The 20,129-nt window shown below is 35.9% G+C and overlaps 1 protein-coding gene across 3 annotated transcripts in view; it reads left to right on the top strand.

Annotated features, from left to right (window-relative positions):
* The window catches only part of LOC126284590 (histone-lysine N-methyltransferase SETDB1-like), a 318,415-nt gene that overhangs the window by 150,556 nt on the left and 147,730 nt on the right, over nt 1-20,129 (top strand). For all 3 annotated transcript variants that reach the window (XM_049983633.1, XM_049983631.1, XM_049983632.1), the window contains 2 exons: nt 4,863-5,010; nt 17,745-17,812. In XM_049983633.1, coding sequence (XP_049839590.1) covers nt 4,863-5,010; nt 17,745-17,812 — 216 coding nt within the window. The remainder of the gene's footprint in view (nt 1-4,862; nt 5,011-17,744; nt 17,813-20,129) is intronic.

Here is a 20,129-nt window from a genome sequence, read left to right as displayed (position 1 = left end):
TAGAGCCATTTGAACAATTTTTATGGCACTATTGTTGGTTCATCTAAATGAGGCAGAGAGGATAGACAAAAAAGTGATTTGCAAGATAATTGAATTATACCAATTAGCAAAGTGTGATATTAAATTCAAAAGATACCTTTACCTCATTATTTATAAGGTATGTCAACTCCCATTTGTGTAATATTTCTGTGGAAGGAAGCCCTGTAAAAGTTCAGTAGAAAAAGCTGTAGAAAATACTGCTCATAGGAAGAATAAAATGGGTGATTTCATCTCAAATCGTACAGGTCATGTCAACTTGTGATCATGAATTTCTGTGTAAAAATACACATATTGGTTCTCTATATATCATAATGTTTGAAATAAAGTATTTTTGTTTTATCTTAATTTTTGTAAATGGTATGGCCCTTTGAAAAATGTATATTTTGTAAATAGCTCTTAAAAGAAAGGAGAGAACAAAAATAAAATAAAAGCAAGAAACTAAAAGTTCTGGAGATCTGGTAGATGTTTTGCTTTAAAGCTCCCTCTTAGTGTGTTGAAATTTAGTTGACCCCCCCCCCCCCCCACATTTATGGGCTTCCTTTAACTTACAAATTTAGGGCGGAAATACGAAATTCCTCCCCCCCCCCCCCCCCCCCCCTCCTCCCTGATGTGGAAAGTCACTACCTTTTCTGTTATGTTACCAGGTACTACTGATGTAATTTATTAACAGTATCTTCTCTGCTCCAGCTATCCATATCATGTAAATATTTATTACTAAAAATGTAAAAATTGCATTTTTACTAGTTTTTATGAATTATTTACTCGAAAACCCTCATCCCAAAACTTTTGAGAATTACACGAAATATTGCTTGGTTAATATGTTAGTAGTCAGTACGAACACAGTGAGCAATATTTTTCTGTGTAAAATGTTAAAAAATTTTCAACATGCTGCGTATTTCGCATCACTGAATTTCAAGCGTGAAATATGTATGTTGGCAACATTGTTTCCAGTGCTCTGTTGTTTATAACAAATGAATGAGAACTTGCACATAAACCATTCTGCATCAAGTTTTGTGGTTTGTTTTAACTTTTTGTTATATATAGTGTCAGTGAGGAAATATTGTAATAACAGGGAGAGGTGTGTGGGCTATGAAATAAGACACAAGAAGGTGGTGTTTAAGACAAGTTAAAAATACTTCATAGTTGCAGGAAATCTGTCAGAGGTATTGCAGAAATACCTTGGTCCTCAAGTAACTGTATTAGCATCACATCCATTGTGCAGGAATTGTTACACTCAGTACAAGAAGAAATTTAGTGACAACCGAACTGAGCAATCACCATCACCCGAATATGAAACTGAAGAAGACAGTGCAGATGATTATATTCCTGGATGTGAAGTTGTTGATGTGTTGAATGTATGTATTTCTCCTGTAGTCCGCGTTAAACATTCCAGAAAAGGTAAGAACCACAAGAGCACAGAATGTAAAAAGAAAATTGGAACTTTTACACAAGCAGCATCTTCAAAACTTTGTGAAGATAGTGATATGTGCACAAAATGTGATGTGTGGTTTCAAAACCTAAGTACTGCTATCTTAAAGCCATCTATACTGCGAAAGTACAGTTACTGACAATGATAGCAGAAGATACAGAAATACATATCCACTTCCTCATATTATTTTATTTCAAAAGTTCATATTGTAAAAAAATGAGAAAGGTATTTGAGCATGCCCAGATTCTTACTGTGGACGTCCGTTGTAAGATGATAATCTTACTATTGCTCGAGAAAATTACCTAATTTATGACAAAGATTGCAGCATGCAAAGTTCTAACCAGGTTGATGTTATCTCTGTTAGTGAAAGTGGTGAAAAAGTTAAAAAGGTAAAAAGATATATTACAAGACAATAAGAGAAGCATATCTCCTAACGAAAAAGGGGAACCTGAATTTAAAAATTGGTCTCACAAAATTCCAATCCTTATGACCAAAATGGGTAAAATGCGAGCCAGTGAAGAAAGCATGTGGAGGCACCAACATGAAACTTCTTTATTTTGCAATAAGTAGTGTCACAAGAAAGAAATACACAGAGATGGACCTGATGCTTTTGTGTATATGTCAAGAGCCGCAAGGTAAATGTTGTTGCAGGAGTGTGCAATGTGTCCTGGTGCTGAAGTGACGACCGTTGTAGCATTACACCTTCAGGATATTGACAATGAAGTAACTTACGCATTATCAGAGGGAGGAGAGTTGGTGAAGAAGACAGTAGAGCTAGAGGAGTTTGTTACAGAGGTTAGGCATGGGGCCATGAAAAAATAGCTCACCATCATATTCAGATGATTCAGAGACAGGTCATAGCAGAAGTAAAATCAGCGTCATCCCAGACTACTGACATATTAGTTTTTCATTCCAACTTTGCTGAGAACTGGTCTGTTGCTTTTGCAGAACGAAATTCAGTTACCATTGGCACACATCACAGGTATCAATATTCATATGTGTTGCTTACTTCCTTGGAACATCCCACTGTTTTGCTATCGTCAGTGATGATCTCATTCTTGACAGTGCACATGCATGTTACACTTTCAGCATGATAATTGATGACATAGCATCTAGAGGCCATGCATTTCCTAAACACGTGTGTGACTGATGATACAGCATCTCATTTTAAAAACCGCTTTCAGCTTTATGGGCTTGGTCAACACTGTAGTCCAGGAATTAATACAAAAACTGATTATTTTCAGCAACAGGTCATATAAAAAGTGCATGTGATGGGGTAGGAGGTCTCTGTATCCATCTTGAAGATTTAATCTCCAGCATGAAACTGTTGATACTGTAAGAGATGCTACTGGATTTGTACACACCACATAAACATTAGTAACAAATGTGAAACTCTTAATTCTAAATGAAAGTATATTAAGGGAACTTGGTTCAAAGAAAAAGAGAGAGAACGGTCTGCTATGAAGCCCATGATAGGAATTCAATCAAGTCACTACTGGGTTGCATCCCAGAGTGGCATATACATTGCAAGAATGGTTCTCCATGAAATGCAGCCTGTTAATCTATATGAAATGCAGAGACAACATTATACATAAAAGACTTTGTAGTGAGTCACCTTATTGCTTGTGTGTATGGCAATGGTGGGTGAGACATATAATAAGTGTCTCTCATGAGGTGCAAAATATAACTGTCTCTTTTATGACACCTCATGGTCCTACTAATGCTTTGAAATGGCCAAGTACTGCTCTTGTTGGAGCATCCTTGTCCATATGCAAATTTAGCTCAGCTATGCAAGTTCAATCAGAAGCAGATGTGTGAACTCTTTTCAACAGTGCAGTGTTGAATTGTAGACAATTTTAATTCATACAAAGTCATGAAGAAATAAAATCATGACACAAGACAATAATAATTTGTGAATAATATCATAAAAAGAAAAGTGGGTATAAATATTCTATATATCTCATTTTTGTTATAAAATAATTTTGAACAAAATTATGAATTGTTTTTCTACTTGATTATAATGTTGTAAAGTAATTATTTTGATTCAGAAATACCAGTTTTGCATGACATCTACTTAAAATCAACAATTAATTTAAATATTTAAGTGTCCATGGTTTCTTGACCTTGAGTGTAGATTTATGTCTATGTAAAAAATTTCTCACATTTTGAAGAGACAAGTAATGCCTACTCTGTTGTACATTCCCTAATTACAATGACCAACCAACATACTTGTAATTTTTAGAACTTTTAGGATGGGGTTTTGGAGAAAATAATTTCTAAATAGGCAAAACATTTTAGATTGTTTCATCTTTATGTACAATTATTCGGATAGTAAAAAAAAAATTCATATGTTAATATCATAGCAGGCAGTTATCAGTCCTTCCACTTTAACATTTCTCAAGACAGTTGACATTCTGTGACTATCCATATTTTTAAAACATAATTTTGAAATTCACAAAAAGCTAAATTTTCAGAGTTTTTTTAAAACAAACTCAGAAGTGTGTACATATTAATTGTGTCTCACAGTATTGGGAACAAAGTATTTATTGAAAATAAATTCAGAACTCTCACTTTTGGTTTCTTTATTACAATTTTTCAATGTTCCCTTTTGTTAAGACATTTTTTCACAAACACTCTCATGTAGGGAGGTCTATAGTGTTTTAACAAATCATCAGAAAATCAAATTATTATAATTTTGGAGAGGTGTTTTTTGAAACTTCAATATATATGTATATTTTTTCAAGAAACTTCAAAATAGTGATGTGACACATTCATTTTTGTAACCTGTATGATTTGAGATGAACTTGTCCAGATAGTAGTGGTTTTGATGTCAGTTGATAATGTGTGTAGTGTTACGATATAAAATAACAAGTATGTAGTGTGTGTCATGTTCATTATTGGGAAGTAAATGAAGAGTGTAGCACTAGCTTTTTAAATTATAAAAAAAATTATTTGCATAAAAGTATTGTAAACTAGGGATGAACTGAATGAGATTGTGTAGTTTCAAATTGACTGTCCTTGTTTTGTCCCTGTATTCAGAATGATATAGTCTCCCATTTTGATGTGTCCATTCTGAGTTAGGTTTTTTTGGGGGGGTTCCCTGAATTACTTCAGGCAAATGCCAGGACAACCAACTGTGTGTCCCATCTTTGTCAAACTAGATCTAAAGGTATATAAAGGAATTAATACATTAAATTTTTGTATGTTTTTAAACTTTAATACCATGACGTGTCCAATATCTTTATAAAAGTGATCCATGGGTGACTACTGCTACAAATGAAGCAGAAGTGCAGCCAAAATAATCTACATAAAACCTGCAAGTATTTCTTTGTACTATGTGGCTATTATTTCTACTTAACTCTGTTTCTTATATCTCAAATATGCCTTTTTTCAGGAGCTCACTCCTGTTGAAATTATTGATGCCTTGCCGGGTGACTACGCTTCAGGAATGCAGTCACCATCATCCAACTATCCTGGGCATTCGAAAATGTCTCCTACAAGTTCAGCTTTTGGTATGAGGAGCCCACGTAAAAACATTGCCTGTGAGTATTATGCTGTCACTAAGAACAGTTGTGTAGTATCAGCTCCAAACTATTTCCTTGTGTTCTAGTTGTGTGGTTTCACTCATTTTTGTTTCATTGACATCCATTGCTGATGTCCAGTCACGTTTATAGTCTTCCATATTCAGACTTGTGTATGGTTAAACAAAGTGTCTCATCTAAGGTTGTGTAGTTTTGGTACCACATTTTTATTTTATTATTCACACTGCTGATAATTTTTCATTAGCTGTTACAAATCACATTAGCAACACAGTTTTACATTTATGTTCTTCATATAAATGAGTTGCTTGTTAACAGCCTTAGCATTGTGTCAGATTATGAAACACACTTTCATTCCCAATTCTTTGCAGATGTTTGCATAAAGAAAGATATACTCAGCAGGAATTTCTCGCCACCTACGAGGGTCAGTCAAAAAGTAATGCCTCCTATTTTTTTTCTACGTTTAATTGTCAGGAAATTTAAATGCAATTACATAGGTTGAAAACCACAACATTGAGGATCATTTTGTCATTTTTCAATGTAATCTCCGCCCATCTCTACAGTTTTGGTCCATCTTTGAACAAGGGCATGTATCCCAGCACGGTAAAAGTCACAGCTCTGCTTCCTAAGCCATTGACGCACGGATGTTTTGACGGCCTCCTCATCTTCAAAATGAATCCCACGATGAGCTTCTTTTAGTGGCCCGAACAGATGGAAGTCTGATGGTGCCAGGTCAGGGCTGTATGGGGGATGAGGCAAAACTTCCCATCCAATTTTGACAATCTCGTCAGAGGAGTGACGACTGGTGTGTGGTCTTGCATTGTCATGCAAAAGAAGAACATCTGCCATTGATTTTGTTGGGCGAACTCGCTGAAGACGTGCTTTAAGTTTTTTGAGGGTTGTGACGTATTGAACAGAATTTATTGTGCATCCCTGCTCCAAAAAATCAACCAGAATCACACCCTCTGTATCCCAGAAAACTGTTGCCATAACTTTCCCTGCCGATCGCACAGTTTTGAATTTTTTCTTCCTCGGCGAGCTTGTGTGACGCCACTCCATTGACTGCCTATTTGATTCGGGTTCAAAAAAATGCACCCATGTTTCGTCCCCGGTCACAATTTTTTTCAGAAACTCATCTCCCTCCAAACGGAAGCGCTGCAAGTGTTGGGAGGCTATTGTTTTCCTTGCCTCTTTATTCTGATCGGTTAACATTCTTGGAACCCACCGTGTTCAAACTTTTGAGTACCCCAATTGTTTAATAATCGTGATCACACTGCCTTTACTAAGAGAAATAATGCGACACACTTCATCTGCAGTCACCCGACGGTCACCACGAATGATGTCATCAACTTGCTGAATGTTGTGTGGAGTCACTGCACTCACCGGCCTGCCGCTCCGCTTTTCGTCAGTCAACGGTGTTTGCCCTTCAGCTTCCTTACAACGACGAACCCATCGTCTAACAGTGCTGACATCCACTGTCACAACACCATACACCTTCTTCAGTCTTTCATGAATGCGTATGGGCGTTTCACCTTCTGCATTCAAGAATTCAGTCACACAACGCTGTCTCAAACGAACATCGATGTCGGCCATCTTACAAACTTCTGCTGTGCTGCCACCTGTTGACACAGAAAGGTACTACTGCAGTGGATTGCAGAAGAAGGTTTGAGGAATGGCGCCTAATTCAAATTTTTCACTTAACTTATTTTTTTTAAGTAGAAAAAAAATGGGAGGCATTACTTTTTGACCGACCCTCGTATGTACTGCTGACTACTTGTGTTTGTAAACTACTTTTTAAAAGTTTTTGCAGCAGCTGGATATAGGAGGGCTGGAACTTAAATAGTGGCAACTATTTAGTCACAACCGATACAAAAGAGTTACATGTTTGCACCTGTTCCTGTCCTTCAAAGTAGTCACCAGCATTGTGTAGAACCTGTTGCCAGCGATGTGGAAGGCATAGTAAACAGTTAGCAGAGCCTGTTCTATTGATGGTGCGAATGGAGCGTACTACTGCCTGTCGAATCTCTGGAACATTTCTGAAGCGAATGCCACACAGTGGTTCCTTCATCTTTGGAATCAAATCAAAGTCACAAGAACTTTAGTCTGGGAGCATGGCAGATGGTACAGTACTTCCCAATCCCATCAACCGAACAGAACAACCACAGATTGCACTCTATGCACCTGCACATTGTCATGCAGAATGATGGTTGGGTTGCACAGAAAGTGTTGCCGCTTCTTTTGCAAAGCTGGTCGCAGGTGATGCTCCTAAAACGAACAGTAATACGACTTAAGTCCTTGTAACTTTGATTTGATTCCAAACATGAAGGAACCGCCTCATGGCATTCACTTAGAACTGTTCCAGAGATGTGAAAGACAGTAGTACGCTCCATTCGCACCATCAATGTAACAGGCTCTGCTAACGGTATACTACGCCTTCCACGTTGCTGCCAATGGGTCCTACACAATGCTGGTGACTACTTTGAGGGACAGTAAAAAGTGCAAACATGTAACTCTTTTGTATTGGTTGTGAATAAATAGTTGCCACTATATAGGTTCCAATCCTCGTCTATGATTTTGTTTGGCATTAGACTCGAGGACAGCAGGAAATGAAAAATAAACATTATGAAACCAAGAATAAGAGCAAGAAACTAACACCACTGTGAAATAAAAGCAAACCAGCAAACAAAATAAAGGCAGTGTGTTCGAAAGTGCAGATATATGCAAAATCAGTATCTTCTACTTTTTAAGACCAAATACCATGCTGCTCCAGCCTCTGTATTGTATCGTGCTTAGATCCCCTTGGCACACTGTCCGCAAGTTAGTCAAGACATTGCTACTTAATTCTGTTGCACTCTTCAACAGTGTATCTCCTGAGTACACCCACTATGTGGGGAAAGTTCCTGTGGTGATGTACTGTATCTTATAACAGGTCCCAAATGTGCTTAGTTGGGTTCATGACAATAGGTAGAGAAGGCCGTTCTTTCAGTCGATTCTTACCTCCTTGGGGGTAAATGTTAAGAGGTGGACACAGTGTGCTCATGCATCATCATGTTGAAAGATGAAACCACCACTGAAATTTTGACTATATGGCTGGGAATTGTGGAATCCTATAATTAGGCTTCATAGTAATGAAAGGCATGTGACGTCTTTACTTGATACCAGCTCAGAATATGATTGATCTACTTCCCTGCAGAACCCTTGAAACTTCATGCCTTAAATATGCATTGGTCCGTGGCTGCCTCCTCACTATTCTACAATGATTGTCAGGTGTGAGATAAATCTTGCACTTGTCAGTGAAGAGAATCTGATGCCATTGATCTGGATTCAATTTCAGGTGTTTAATTGTTCAACTTATTGTATACCATGATACTGTTTTTTACAGCAGTCCATAATACTCACTCAAAATACCATACTGTTTTCGTGGTGGTTACATATGCTTGGACCATTCTGGTTGCCAGGAAACAGGTAATGTACAGTGTGGTCGGATTCTTCTCTGGTTACCTATAAGCCTACTTCAAATGCCAACACCCCTTCTTCCATTAATGTGACAATGTGTTCAGGGCATAAGCTGGAACTGATTCTTCAAAGCATGTTGAGAGGCTGAACAGTGTGCACCAACCACATTGTTCAATTCATGATTGGAGACAAAATATGCTCTCTCAAACTGCTCTGAAAAGCAAATTCCCATTTATCTCCATTACAAAGATGGCTGTACATAGCAATTTCCTCTGGTCTGGAGACTATTGAGTAAGAAGTTTCCAATGAAAAAGTTACCATCTATGCAAGTCACAAAGGCTGTTGCAAAAATTGTTTTAGGCAGTTTCTTTACTGCCATCAAGAGTTTTATTTGAAATACCATGGTGGAATAGCATAAGTAATTCCAAACTGTGAGTATGCATAGAAGATTTATCAGCATTTAATTATTGAGATTGTGGAGACGGTGTATGTGTTACCCATGCAGCACCATGTCTTGTATTACTAAAAAGGTTTACGCAATGCTGGCTCAACCATGAAATAAAATGGAGACATAAAAGCAAGTGCCAGTATGCCTCATTATTTGCCATATCAGCATGTGAGTGAGTTTGAGTCATCAGTCTCAGAGTGAACACTGGATCACACAATGCAGTAATGGGTCAGCACTATCCAATACCAGCTTGTACCATAGTTTTTGTTGCCTATAAGTTCACGTGACATGTTGCCCATTGAACTTGTGTGTAGTGTAGTTGAATAGAATATTAGAATAGAATATTTTTATTCACCTTTCAGTATTTTTCATACAATTGGCTTCATCAAAGTTTTCAATGGAGTACAGTTAAGCACAATAAACACTTACATACACAGAATTATTTAGCTTATTTAAGAATTGAAAACATTTCTTTATCACTTATAAAAAGCTTATATTATAGTGAGTATTTCTTAGGAATTCTTCAGTTGTATAGAATTCATTGCATTTTAACCAGTTTTGCAATACACTCTTCACTTTATTAAATGGGGCTGTACGAGCTGAGTATGGTAACTTATTGAAAAAATTTATGCCCAAATGTTTATAGTTATTATGGACAACAGCTAGTCTCGAAAAACGAAAATCCAACAAGCGACTATTTCTGGTATTGTTGTATGTGTACATCACATCTCGTGCTGAATTTGTCCAGATTTTCTTTAGCATACATTAAACAGTTGTATATGTACATGCTAGGTACTGTCATTACACTGAGATATTTAAAGTGGTTTCTGCAGGAATCTCTGGGTTCTAATCCTAGTATACATCTGGCCTTCTTTTGCCATCTGAAAATACATTTAGCCCCTGAGGAATTACCCCAGAGCAAAATTCCATACTCTAGATGGGAATGGAAGAAAGCAAGATATGAGTGGAGTAACAGCTGTTTGTGGCTTAAATGGGACAATGTCAGGCTACTAAATTCACTCTCAGGATACAAGTTAGCATCAAGTTTTTGCAGAAAAAAGGGGTATGGGGGATCATGTATATTAGTACTACAGGCACAAAACAACAAAGCCAAAACTACTTTCAATTGTTTAAATGAGGAACAGGTATTCGAAAGCTGTTGCATTGAGCTGTCTGAATACAATTTTCTAATCATAAGCATATATCATGTCCTGGAATATTGGGCTACTAGGGCATTTCCAGAGAAATTTGAAACTCTGCTGAGTAGGTTGCAGATAGGGAAACCATATAAAAAGATTGTAATTTGTTCTGATTTTAATATAGATATGAGGGACGAAAACAGATTTGATACCACCCTGAAGGATTGGTTGGCTACAAATGGCTAAACACTAAATTTTACTGAGTACATCAGGGTAACAGCCACTTCTGCCGCAAGCATTGATAATGTAGTGAGCAGCAAAAATTATGGGAATAAAGAAAAACATGTAATAGAATTAGGAATATCTGATCACTCAATTTTTTTTATGTCATTGCCATACATAGACAAAACATGTAGGCCCACAGTAAAATTGGTCAGAAATTTCAGCCAGACAAATATAAACACATTTATCTTGAAATTAAAGGAAACCCACTGGACCTTCAGCAACCAGTGTTCAGTAAACAATAATTACAACTCTTTCATATGTGAATCCAAGAGCATTTTCAACAAATGTTTGCCCCTCGTATCAACACAATAAAAGTAAGACATGGATTATGGAAAGTATCAGAATATCTAGTATTAGAAAGAGGGAAATGCATAAGGAAGCGAAAGCCAACCATGATGCTGAATTTATTAGGTACAAAATCAAATACAAAAAAATATTTCATCGGGTAGTTAAACAAGCAAAACAAATGACAAACAGTAAATATATAGCTAATACCTCACATAAATCAAAAGCAGTATGGCAGGTTGTCAAAAAAGAAACAGGTACTGAAGAAACAAAACATTTTAATTACACACTAGAAATTGGTGGGAATACTGTTACTAACAATCGGCACATCTGTGAAGAAATTAGTAAGTACTTCATAAGCACAAACAAAATTCATAACTTCTTGCTTCCACAAATAAGATAAGATGCAGTACTGCAAGAATCAAGAGAGGTTAAATTTACTGCAGTATCATGTCATGGAAGTAGCTAACATCATACAATCATTAAAAAATCTCAAATCTGTGGGCTGGGATGAAATTCCAACAAATATCATAAAGGCAAGAAGTGACAGCATTCCACCTCAACTCTGTAAAATAATAAACCAATCATTTGATGAGGACTGCTTTCCAGACTGACTGAAATATGCTGAAGTCTGTCCAATCAACTAAAAAGGAAAACAAGATGATTTAGTAAATTTCCGTCCAGTGTCTATACTCCCAGTTTTCTCTAAAATAGTTGAGCAAATAGTATGTAATCAATTAGAAAAGTACAATATGGAAGGTAATATTATTCTCAATAACAAATATGGGTTTAGGGAGGGACGAAACACTTAACAAACTGTAAATGAACTAATCTGTAAAATAAGTAAATGCCTTGACAACAAACAAATTGTATCTGGTAATTTTTTGTGTCCTCTCAAAGGTGATTGACACAGTAAACCATAAGCTACTGCTCCAAAAATTGGGTACCTATGGCTTCCATGGAAAATCTATAAGATGGTTTTCATCTTATCTCAGAAACAGATACCAAATGGTGGTGATACATCAGAATGGAGAGAAAACTTGCTCTAGCTGGAAAGAAATTCAAGCAGGCATGCCCCAGGGCTCGATATTAGGACCAGTTCTGTTCTCATATTACATAAATGACATGCCTAGCAAAATAAATGTAGATACAATACTTTACACAGATGAATCAACTGCTGTAGTCTGCTGCAAAAACACTGATGATTTAGTAAGCACTCAAAACAACCTCTACAAGAACTTGAACAATGGATAAAAGATAATGCTATGAAATTAAATCTTGAAAAAACCCAAATAATACACTTCAAGACCAAACAAGCTGTTGAATGTATATCACAAATAGAGTATCCAGGTAAAGAACTGACCACAGTTGATTCTGTAAAATTTCTTTGGATAACTTTAAATAAAAATTTGCAGTGGACCGACCATGTGGACAGTTTACTGAAGAGGTTAAATAGTTTAGTTTATGCAATGAGAGCAGTACACAAAGTAACGTATTTAACGGTGAAGAAAACTGTATACCACGCGTATTTAATTTTTTGGGGTGCTGAAAAGACAAACCTCATTCGAATCTTCAAACTACAGAAAAAAATAATCAGAGCAATGACAGGAACCAATAGTAGACATTCATGCAAACCACTATTTGAAAGCCTGGACTTCGTGACAATCCCTTCCATCTTCATATATGAGATACTTCTCTTTCAACAGAAACACTCGCATCTGTTTGAAGGAAATACATTCTTACTTGCCTATGAAACTGGACATAAATTGAAATACATGCTACTGTGCCACCGACTCACAGTATATGAAAATACTCCATATTCCATGGCTCTGAAGATCAGAAATAAGATAAGGTCAGTATTTTTGGGAATCCACATTGGAGACCATTGGAACATACCTAAAAAGCAAATGTTATAGTCTAGAAGAACTTATAAATAGGAAGAGGGAGTAAGGATACAAGTACAAATGGTATACTTTCGAAGCCATATAGATACAAAGTATACACATTCACTGTATATTCATGTTTATATATAGAATTATAGTTTGAATGGTGGTTTGTATTCCGTTCAGTATATCCATACTTCATGTAGGTGTGTGAAGGCTATGGTAATGATTCGATGAGTTATGAAAAGATTTAAAATATAATGTTGTATTTTTATTATAATAAGCAGTGTATGTATTACTTATTTCCTGTAGTATATAAAATACTGTAACAACTTAGGTTAAAGACTGACGAGTCACCAATGTTCTCAATCGAATGATTGTATTAAAACATGTTACGTGACAATAAAGTATCTTATCTTATCTCTCACTGTTTCTCAGTTTGTACAGTAAAAAAAGTACACGGGCTAGTTTGCTGCACAGGTGATTGGTGTGTTCTTCCCAGGAGAGTTTTTGGTCTATGTGCAACCCAAGTAGTTTCACTGCTTTATTTTTACTTTTTGTAGCTTTTAGATAAAAAATTATTTCTTCTGTTTTTGTATTGTTTATGCACAGTTGATTGGCCTGACACCAGTGACAAGTCATTTGCATCATTTCTCTATAGTTATCCAGCACAATTTGTAAATTGTCACCTGTGAGGTTACTAGTGTTATATCACCAATGTACAGTATATTCTTACACGCTATATAATTCGAGAAATCGTTAATATAGACAATGAACAGGAAAGGACCAAGAACCGAGCCTTGGGGTATTCCTCTTTTTATAGGGAGTATTGCTGATCTCTGTTTATTTGCATATACAAGCTGTAACCTATTGCTTAAGTAAGATTTGAATAAGGTGAGTGGTACAGTGCCATAGTATTTTAACTTTTAATGATTATGTCATGAGAGACTGAATCAAATGCTTTGCTTAAATCAATAAGTGTTCCAGATATATGCAGCCTCTTTTCATATGCATCGTTTACCAAAGCTTCAATTTTATTTACAGTTGATAGGTGAGACCTGAATTCGAATTGCTGTTCATTTAATCGTTTGTTGCTTTCAAAATAACTGTATAGCTGCATATGCATGGAATTTTCTATTATTTTGGATATGATTGGTACTGTTGATATTGGTCTGTAGTTGTTTGGGAGGCTTTTATCACCTTTTTTATACATAGATAGTGTAACTGTGGGCTTAAGACATTCTGGGAAAATTCCTTCATCTAGTACTCTGTTTGACAGTGAGAGAAGTGGCATTTTGATTTCCTTTGCTATACGCTTTATGATGAAACCACTGAGTCCATAATAGTCTTCTGTTTTGGAATTGCTTAGTTTGTTTATCGATTTGCAAATGTCATTTAGGATGATATAGGTCCAAGTAAATTTCTCAACTAATCGGTTTTATTTGGATGAGTAGTGCTTCTGCATCTATGATAGAATTATTGAGTGGAGTGGTAGTGGCACTATTTACAAAATAATCTTTGAGTGTATCACAGTATATAGGGATGTTGTTTTCTTTATTTATGTTGTTAATTTCCTGTTTTATGACATTCCAGACTGCTTTACATTTATTTTTGGAATTCAAAATGTATTCATCATTTGCATTGAACTTAGCCCCTTTTATTTCTGATTTGTAAAGTTTTCTCATATTTATGTAATTTGCCTTGTCTTGATCACTTTTATTAGACTTATCCTTCAGAATTAGAAGTAGTATCCAAACTTTAAGTTTTGGAGTGTACCACTTGTAAGTAGGACATTGCTTATGTGTATTATTAGGATATTGTCTTTTGGTTACAGTGGGGCACGTCTTTTGTACAATGTGCTTAATTTCTGTGAGGAAAATAGTAAAGCATTTATCAGTTGCCTTATTATTATTAATTTTATGAGACCACTCAATTTGCTGTAACTCATTAATCATGTTGTTTACATTGGATTCTCCTAAAAGTCTATATGTCACTTGTCTTTCTTTAGTGTTGAGTTTTGAATTTTCTATTCGAAGCCATAGTCCTGCATGGTCTGATATTCCTAATTCTATTACGTCACATTCAAGAGTATCTTTATATACATTACTAATTATGTTATCAAGACATGCATTCTGTCTGGTGGGCTTTTCATTAAAACAATAATAGTTCAGTGACCTTCAAAGAGTTATCCATATAGATATTTTTCTTCTTTGGCATTATATCTATGTTAATATCAACTACAATTATAATTTTATGTTGTTTATATTTGGACAACTGCAAAATTAGTGTGTTAATTTTTTCTATAAATATTATTTCATCAGATCTTGGAGTTCGATACACTGACACAGTTACAATTTTGTGTGTGTGTGTGTGTGTGTGTGTGTGTGTGTGTGTGTGTGTGTGTGTGTGTGTGTTACTATACCGGCTACTTCAAATACGTCTTCAAGGCACATTTTTCTAAGGTCTACTACTGAATAACCTAAATCTAATTTGCTTTTGACATAGATTGAGACTCCACCATGTGAAATGCTTCTTCTGCAGTAGCTAGTAACTAGCAAATATCCCTGAAGTGTATTTCAGACTCTTTCATCCAGTGTTCATTGATACAATTTTATCAAGCCAGTACTGCAGTTCATTGATTTTACCACGAAGTGATTGTACATTTATATGTAGAAGGAGAACATTCTTATGTGCACAGAAAGGTATTTTGATGTCACAAGGTCTTGCATGTTCATTTATTTTCACCGATTGATCTAAACCAACACAGTTATCTGAATTAATTACTTTGCTGCAGTTTTCCCTTAACGCTGTTTCTACCCTTCCTTCCCCTGTAACATTGTATTGCCAAAAAAAAAAAAAAAAAAAAAAAAAAAAAAAAAAAAAAAAAAAAAAAAAAAAAAAAAAAAGAGAGAGGTCCATAAACTGCGTTCTTGAATTTCATTTGTAATTTTGCTTATCTCATTACAGAAATTTTTTACCCTGGTAATTCAGATGCTCACAGTGTACAGTGTGCAGAATTTTCACCAGTCTGTTAATATCTACTACATTGCATTTTGCGAAGTAGAGCATAATTGTTTTATTCTAGTGTTGGTTTTGCGGATTTCTTTATTCACACACGCATTATACATCATCACAACAACAGTGTTTCCCATCATATTTACTTTTAAAAAATCTCTCAAACTTGTTATGCACTTTCCGGCTTCATTATGAGTTACGTCGTTGGCACCCATCGCACAAACAATGATGTCACTGTTCTTCAGTATATTCCCGTATTCTGAGACACCTTCGATAGCATTTCTGGTCGTCGTGCCGTGTTTCACGATGCCAGTTGCACACAAATCTGTATTCACATCCTGTAAAACAGTAGCTAGCTTTCTCCCGTGATTGTCTGATAGAAAACGCATATTGCTATTCTTTGCCTGCTGCCTATGATTGCCGGTGATTTTGATTTTACTGTTTCCCATTTTAATTTGATTTTCCTGTTGGATGTAATGTTCCTGTTCAATGTTTACGAAGTTGCTGTGTCTTCTGATAAAACACTGAACCTATTTGTGCATATGAGACCGGTTTTGTTTGATGAATTTTGTTGAGAGAAGGTTACTTTTTTACTCACTTTGGTAAGCTGTTCTTGAGAAACAGGGAAAATATTTGAATGGTTTACGTACTTTTGATCAGTATTTTCACTTGGAACTGTTTTTGAATTATTAACACACTTCTGGCCGTTACAAGCATTATTTTCCACTATTGCACTGTGACAGTTTGTGTACAGGAGCTTCAAATCATTAGTATTTTTCCATATTGAATTTTTACCTGGTATTTTGCTTGTTGCCGTTGTTTGTTACTCGGGGTTTTCGTTTTTTAGGTTAGTGAGTTGATTGGTACGTTGTTCATTGTGGTCCTCTGGCAACCACTATTTATCGTTTGTGGACTTGTATTCAAGCTACATGGACATGAGTTTCACAGGAACATATCCACTTCCTCTTTGATTCTGTTGCATGGTGCTTAAAGGATCTGACTGCAGTTTGTTGGGCCCTGATACTGTTTTGTATTCTCAGAGGCAGAGAACATTCTCAGTGCTACAACCCTGATCATTTGGGTTGTGCTTAATTTGTGGTATAAAGTTAATCTCTGTTGTATGTATCATTGCTGCTACATTGTTCACAAATCTTACTATATTTTAAGTATGGTGCAAACAGGAGTAATTCAACGGGTAATAGCCTTGGTCTCAGAATAATGTTAAGTGTAATACAGTCGTAAAACATTAAATAATGTCCATCTCATAAAGGAAAGGTTGGAAGCAGAAAAACTGCATCTTCATATAATTTTATGCAGTTGAGGTGTTCCAGAATTATCATCATCATCTCATCATCATCATCAATGCGCAAGTTGGCAAAGTGGTCTCAAATAAAGATTTGCTTCAGGTGGCTGAACAACCCCTGATGGTATCTCCTGACCAACAAAACCATGTAATACGCACATTTCATTTCAATGATGTTGGTGTACATTATGATGTGGCAGTGTCTGTTTGAGTTTTGCATTGGCGGGATAAAATAAATACATACAGTGCAGTAAGCAGAGAAGAAACAGAACCTCTGAGTAGTCGGGCAAATTGAAAAAACACTGCAGGCAGTCTGTCTTCACAAAATTTTTGCGTGTGAAGTTAGATAACTATTTTGAATGCCTACTTAAAGTTGTGACCCCATTAAAAGGAAAACAAATATTCTCAGGAACTATGTGTGAGCAAAAATGACTTGGTTAGTAATTTTATATGAATTACAAAATGCTCACTTTTCTTGAAGAGTGAGAACAATAGAAAAATAAAATATTTATGGCCGCACTGCAGTAAGCTTTTGATATTTCAAAGTACCTCTGTTAATAGGCAAATTGTCGAAATTTGGACCTGAGACCTTTTGGGGAGATGAAATAGCTCTGAAGTATGTAACATATATATATATAACATATATAACAGTAGACGTATGTAGGTGCTTCGCAATTTGTGAGCAGAAATAGCATAAGCTGTCATTTTACTTTCAAGTGAATGCTTTCTCATGATGTTGTTGTTTAATGTACTTTATTCATTCATTTGGGAATTGCCACATCAGCTCATAAAGAAGAATGTACATTTGAATTTTATTCATGTATTTATAAAGTACTTTATAACATAATGATGAGTTTATGAACTAATATTATAGTGTAAAATGGAATTTTTGGTAACATACGTCATGCTTATTTCTGTTCCAGTGGGTGTTGCAACTAAGAAAGTTACACCACTACACAGGATGCCAATAAAAAGTTCCAAATATGAAACTGTAAGTACCACCAACTAATATAGCATTTAACTTTCTTATGAGTTATCACTATTTATTAAACATTATCTGATTTCATACTTTATTCACTCATTTTGAAGATGTCGCAGTTTAAGAGTTTCTTTTGGCAGCATTCACATCTTTGTAGAGAACTTCGGCTTGTCAGCAGTGGAAAAGGGGAGGGGGGGGAGTACTGCATTGTGCAGGGTCAGTTGAATTGGTCTGCGTCAGAAATGTAATTGCTAAGATCATCTGCTATGTGGGCCGCAACTAGCATTTTTAGAAAATCTTTGCCTATTGGACAGTGGTAGGCGAATGAAATTTTGTATTATAAGACCTTTTATTGTTAAGTTGTTATGTGCAAAGTTTCGTGTTTATTCCACAGTTATTTCCGGAGATACATACTTTTACTGCAAGCCGTTTAGCTGTTTAGTGATGGAAGATGCAGTTATAACTTCTAAGTAACAATAGAAAGCAATTTTTTGAATGCTGATAGTAAAAACCTTGCAAAAATTGGTATGTTTATACTCCACCCATTTAGAGTGGCGATATGTGCAATGACAGACATTCTTTTACCTATTCCCTGCCACATCATTAAACTGCCTAAAAACTAAGGAATTATAGAACTTTTGCAAATGGATTCGTATATTATAACTAGATAGTTGACTATCAGTCATGAGCTATGACCCAAAGCACAACAAAATTATTGTTGTCAAAATTTAATGTTGATTTCCTATGTACGAGGTACTCAGATGATATACTGCATGCACCAGGTGCTCTGTGTAACAATGTGTAGCATGTTCGACTGCAGTGTAAGTGGGAGGTCATATATTTTTAAAAGTTTTACACGCAATACAAAAATAGCAGTAGCAAGAACTGATTGTAGCAGTTATTTTGACTGTGTGATGTATTATGTGTAGCTTCATGTTAGTCTTAGTCTGAGAAACAGAGAACAGAGGATAAATGCAATTACTTTATGAGAAAACAGTTCACTTTTGTGGAAAGCATTGCTTGTAGTGAAGATATCACCATACATCCTCAGTACAACGAGGTGTAGGACTGCGAGGTGCAGGTGACCAAACGTAAGGGCTCTGATGTTTGTGAGTGTAAATTACCTTTAATGTCTGAAGCAGACTTACTTCATCTTCATGTAAGATGATGGAACTGATAAAGTTATTGTAAAGATCCTAGCGAGACAGTACGAAGATAGAAATATTGTTTCCAATAAAGTAAAAGGTGTGTGGTCACATTAACTAGAAAATCTCTTTTTGAACATGATGCATGTGAACAGCAATTGCAAATCTAAGTGCAGGTAAACAGCGAGGAAAACACAATAATATTCTGTTTCTGATCGGTGTAGCGAAGTTTTGTAATTGTGATTAGGTTTTCATATGAGAGGACTGTCGAGCCTTTTTACAAATAAGTTAAAATGTTCTTTCAGATTAGATTCAAACAAGCAATCTATATGGACATCGTCTTTAAAATTCGATGGTTTACCGCTCTAACAACTGAGCTACCAAATAATTGTGGTGTCATAAGGTAAAAAAAAACAATTTTCACTATGAGTTTAATTTCATTGAATGAGACTATCCTTCATTGTAACAGTGGGAGAGCACATCTTGGAGATAAGTTAGTGTTAACTGCACAGTGCAGGAAATTTTTAATAAAGTTAGTGAAAGAGTGCATAAGCGTGGTGGCAATTTTTCTGGTACAGTGCAACCACATTTTATGCATCTTCTCATTCTCTGAAACACCTAAAAACAACTTTGAAGATTTTTTAGATGTATTTGTACAGTATGGTGCTATGCACCATTTCTAACCCTTTTCCCCAAACGTTAATTCAAAAACAAGACATCACTGTGAATTAGCATTATGACAGTAGGAGCAGCTAACTAGCCAGTGACGTCACAGACATCACACTACTTGAATGGAGTGTTGTAATGGGTGTTAAAATTATTTCAATTTCATTTCCATTTTTATAAAAGAATACTGAAATTCAAGAGGGGGGAAAAGCATGGTAGGGGCAGAAAATGACATAATTAATCATTTATAGATGGTTTCCAGAAAACAGCCAAATATCCTGTTGTAGGTGTGTGGGGATACGCCAAGTATCCTGTTGTAGGTGTGTAGGGATACGACATGGGAAATCTGTTTGTTGCCTGTGTTTGGGGGTATTGGCTGTCTCTGACGGCTTTTGAGAGGCCTTCAATGTACCGGGCGATGGAGTTCTCATCTCTACATATTTGTTGTCCACAGGTGGCTAGGCTGTATGGGAGGGAGTTTCTGGTGTGGAAGGAACAGCAGCTGTTGAAATGCAAGT

This window comes from Schistocerca gregaria, chromosome 8 (genome assembly GCF_023897955.1).
Source record: "Schistocerca gregaria isolate iqSchGreg1 chromosome 8, iqSchGreg1.2, whole genome shotgun sequence".
NCBI lineage: Eukaryota > Metazoa > Arthropoda > Insecta > Orthoptera > Acrididae > Schistocerca > Schistocerca gregaria.
Note: the sequence above shows the minus strand (reverse complement) of the source record. Positions and strands in the feature narration are given on the sequence as shown.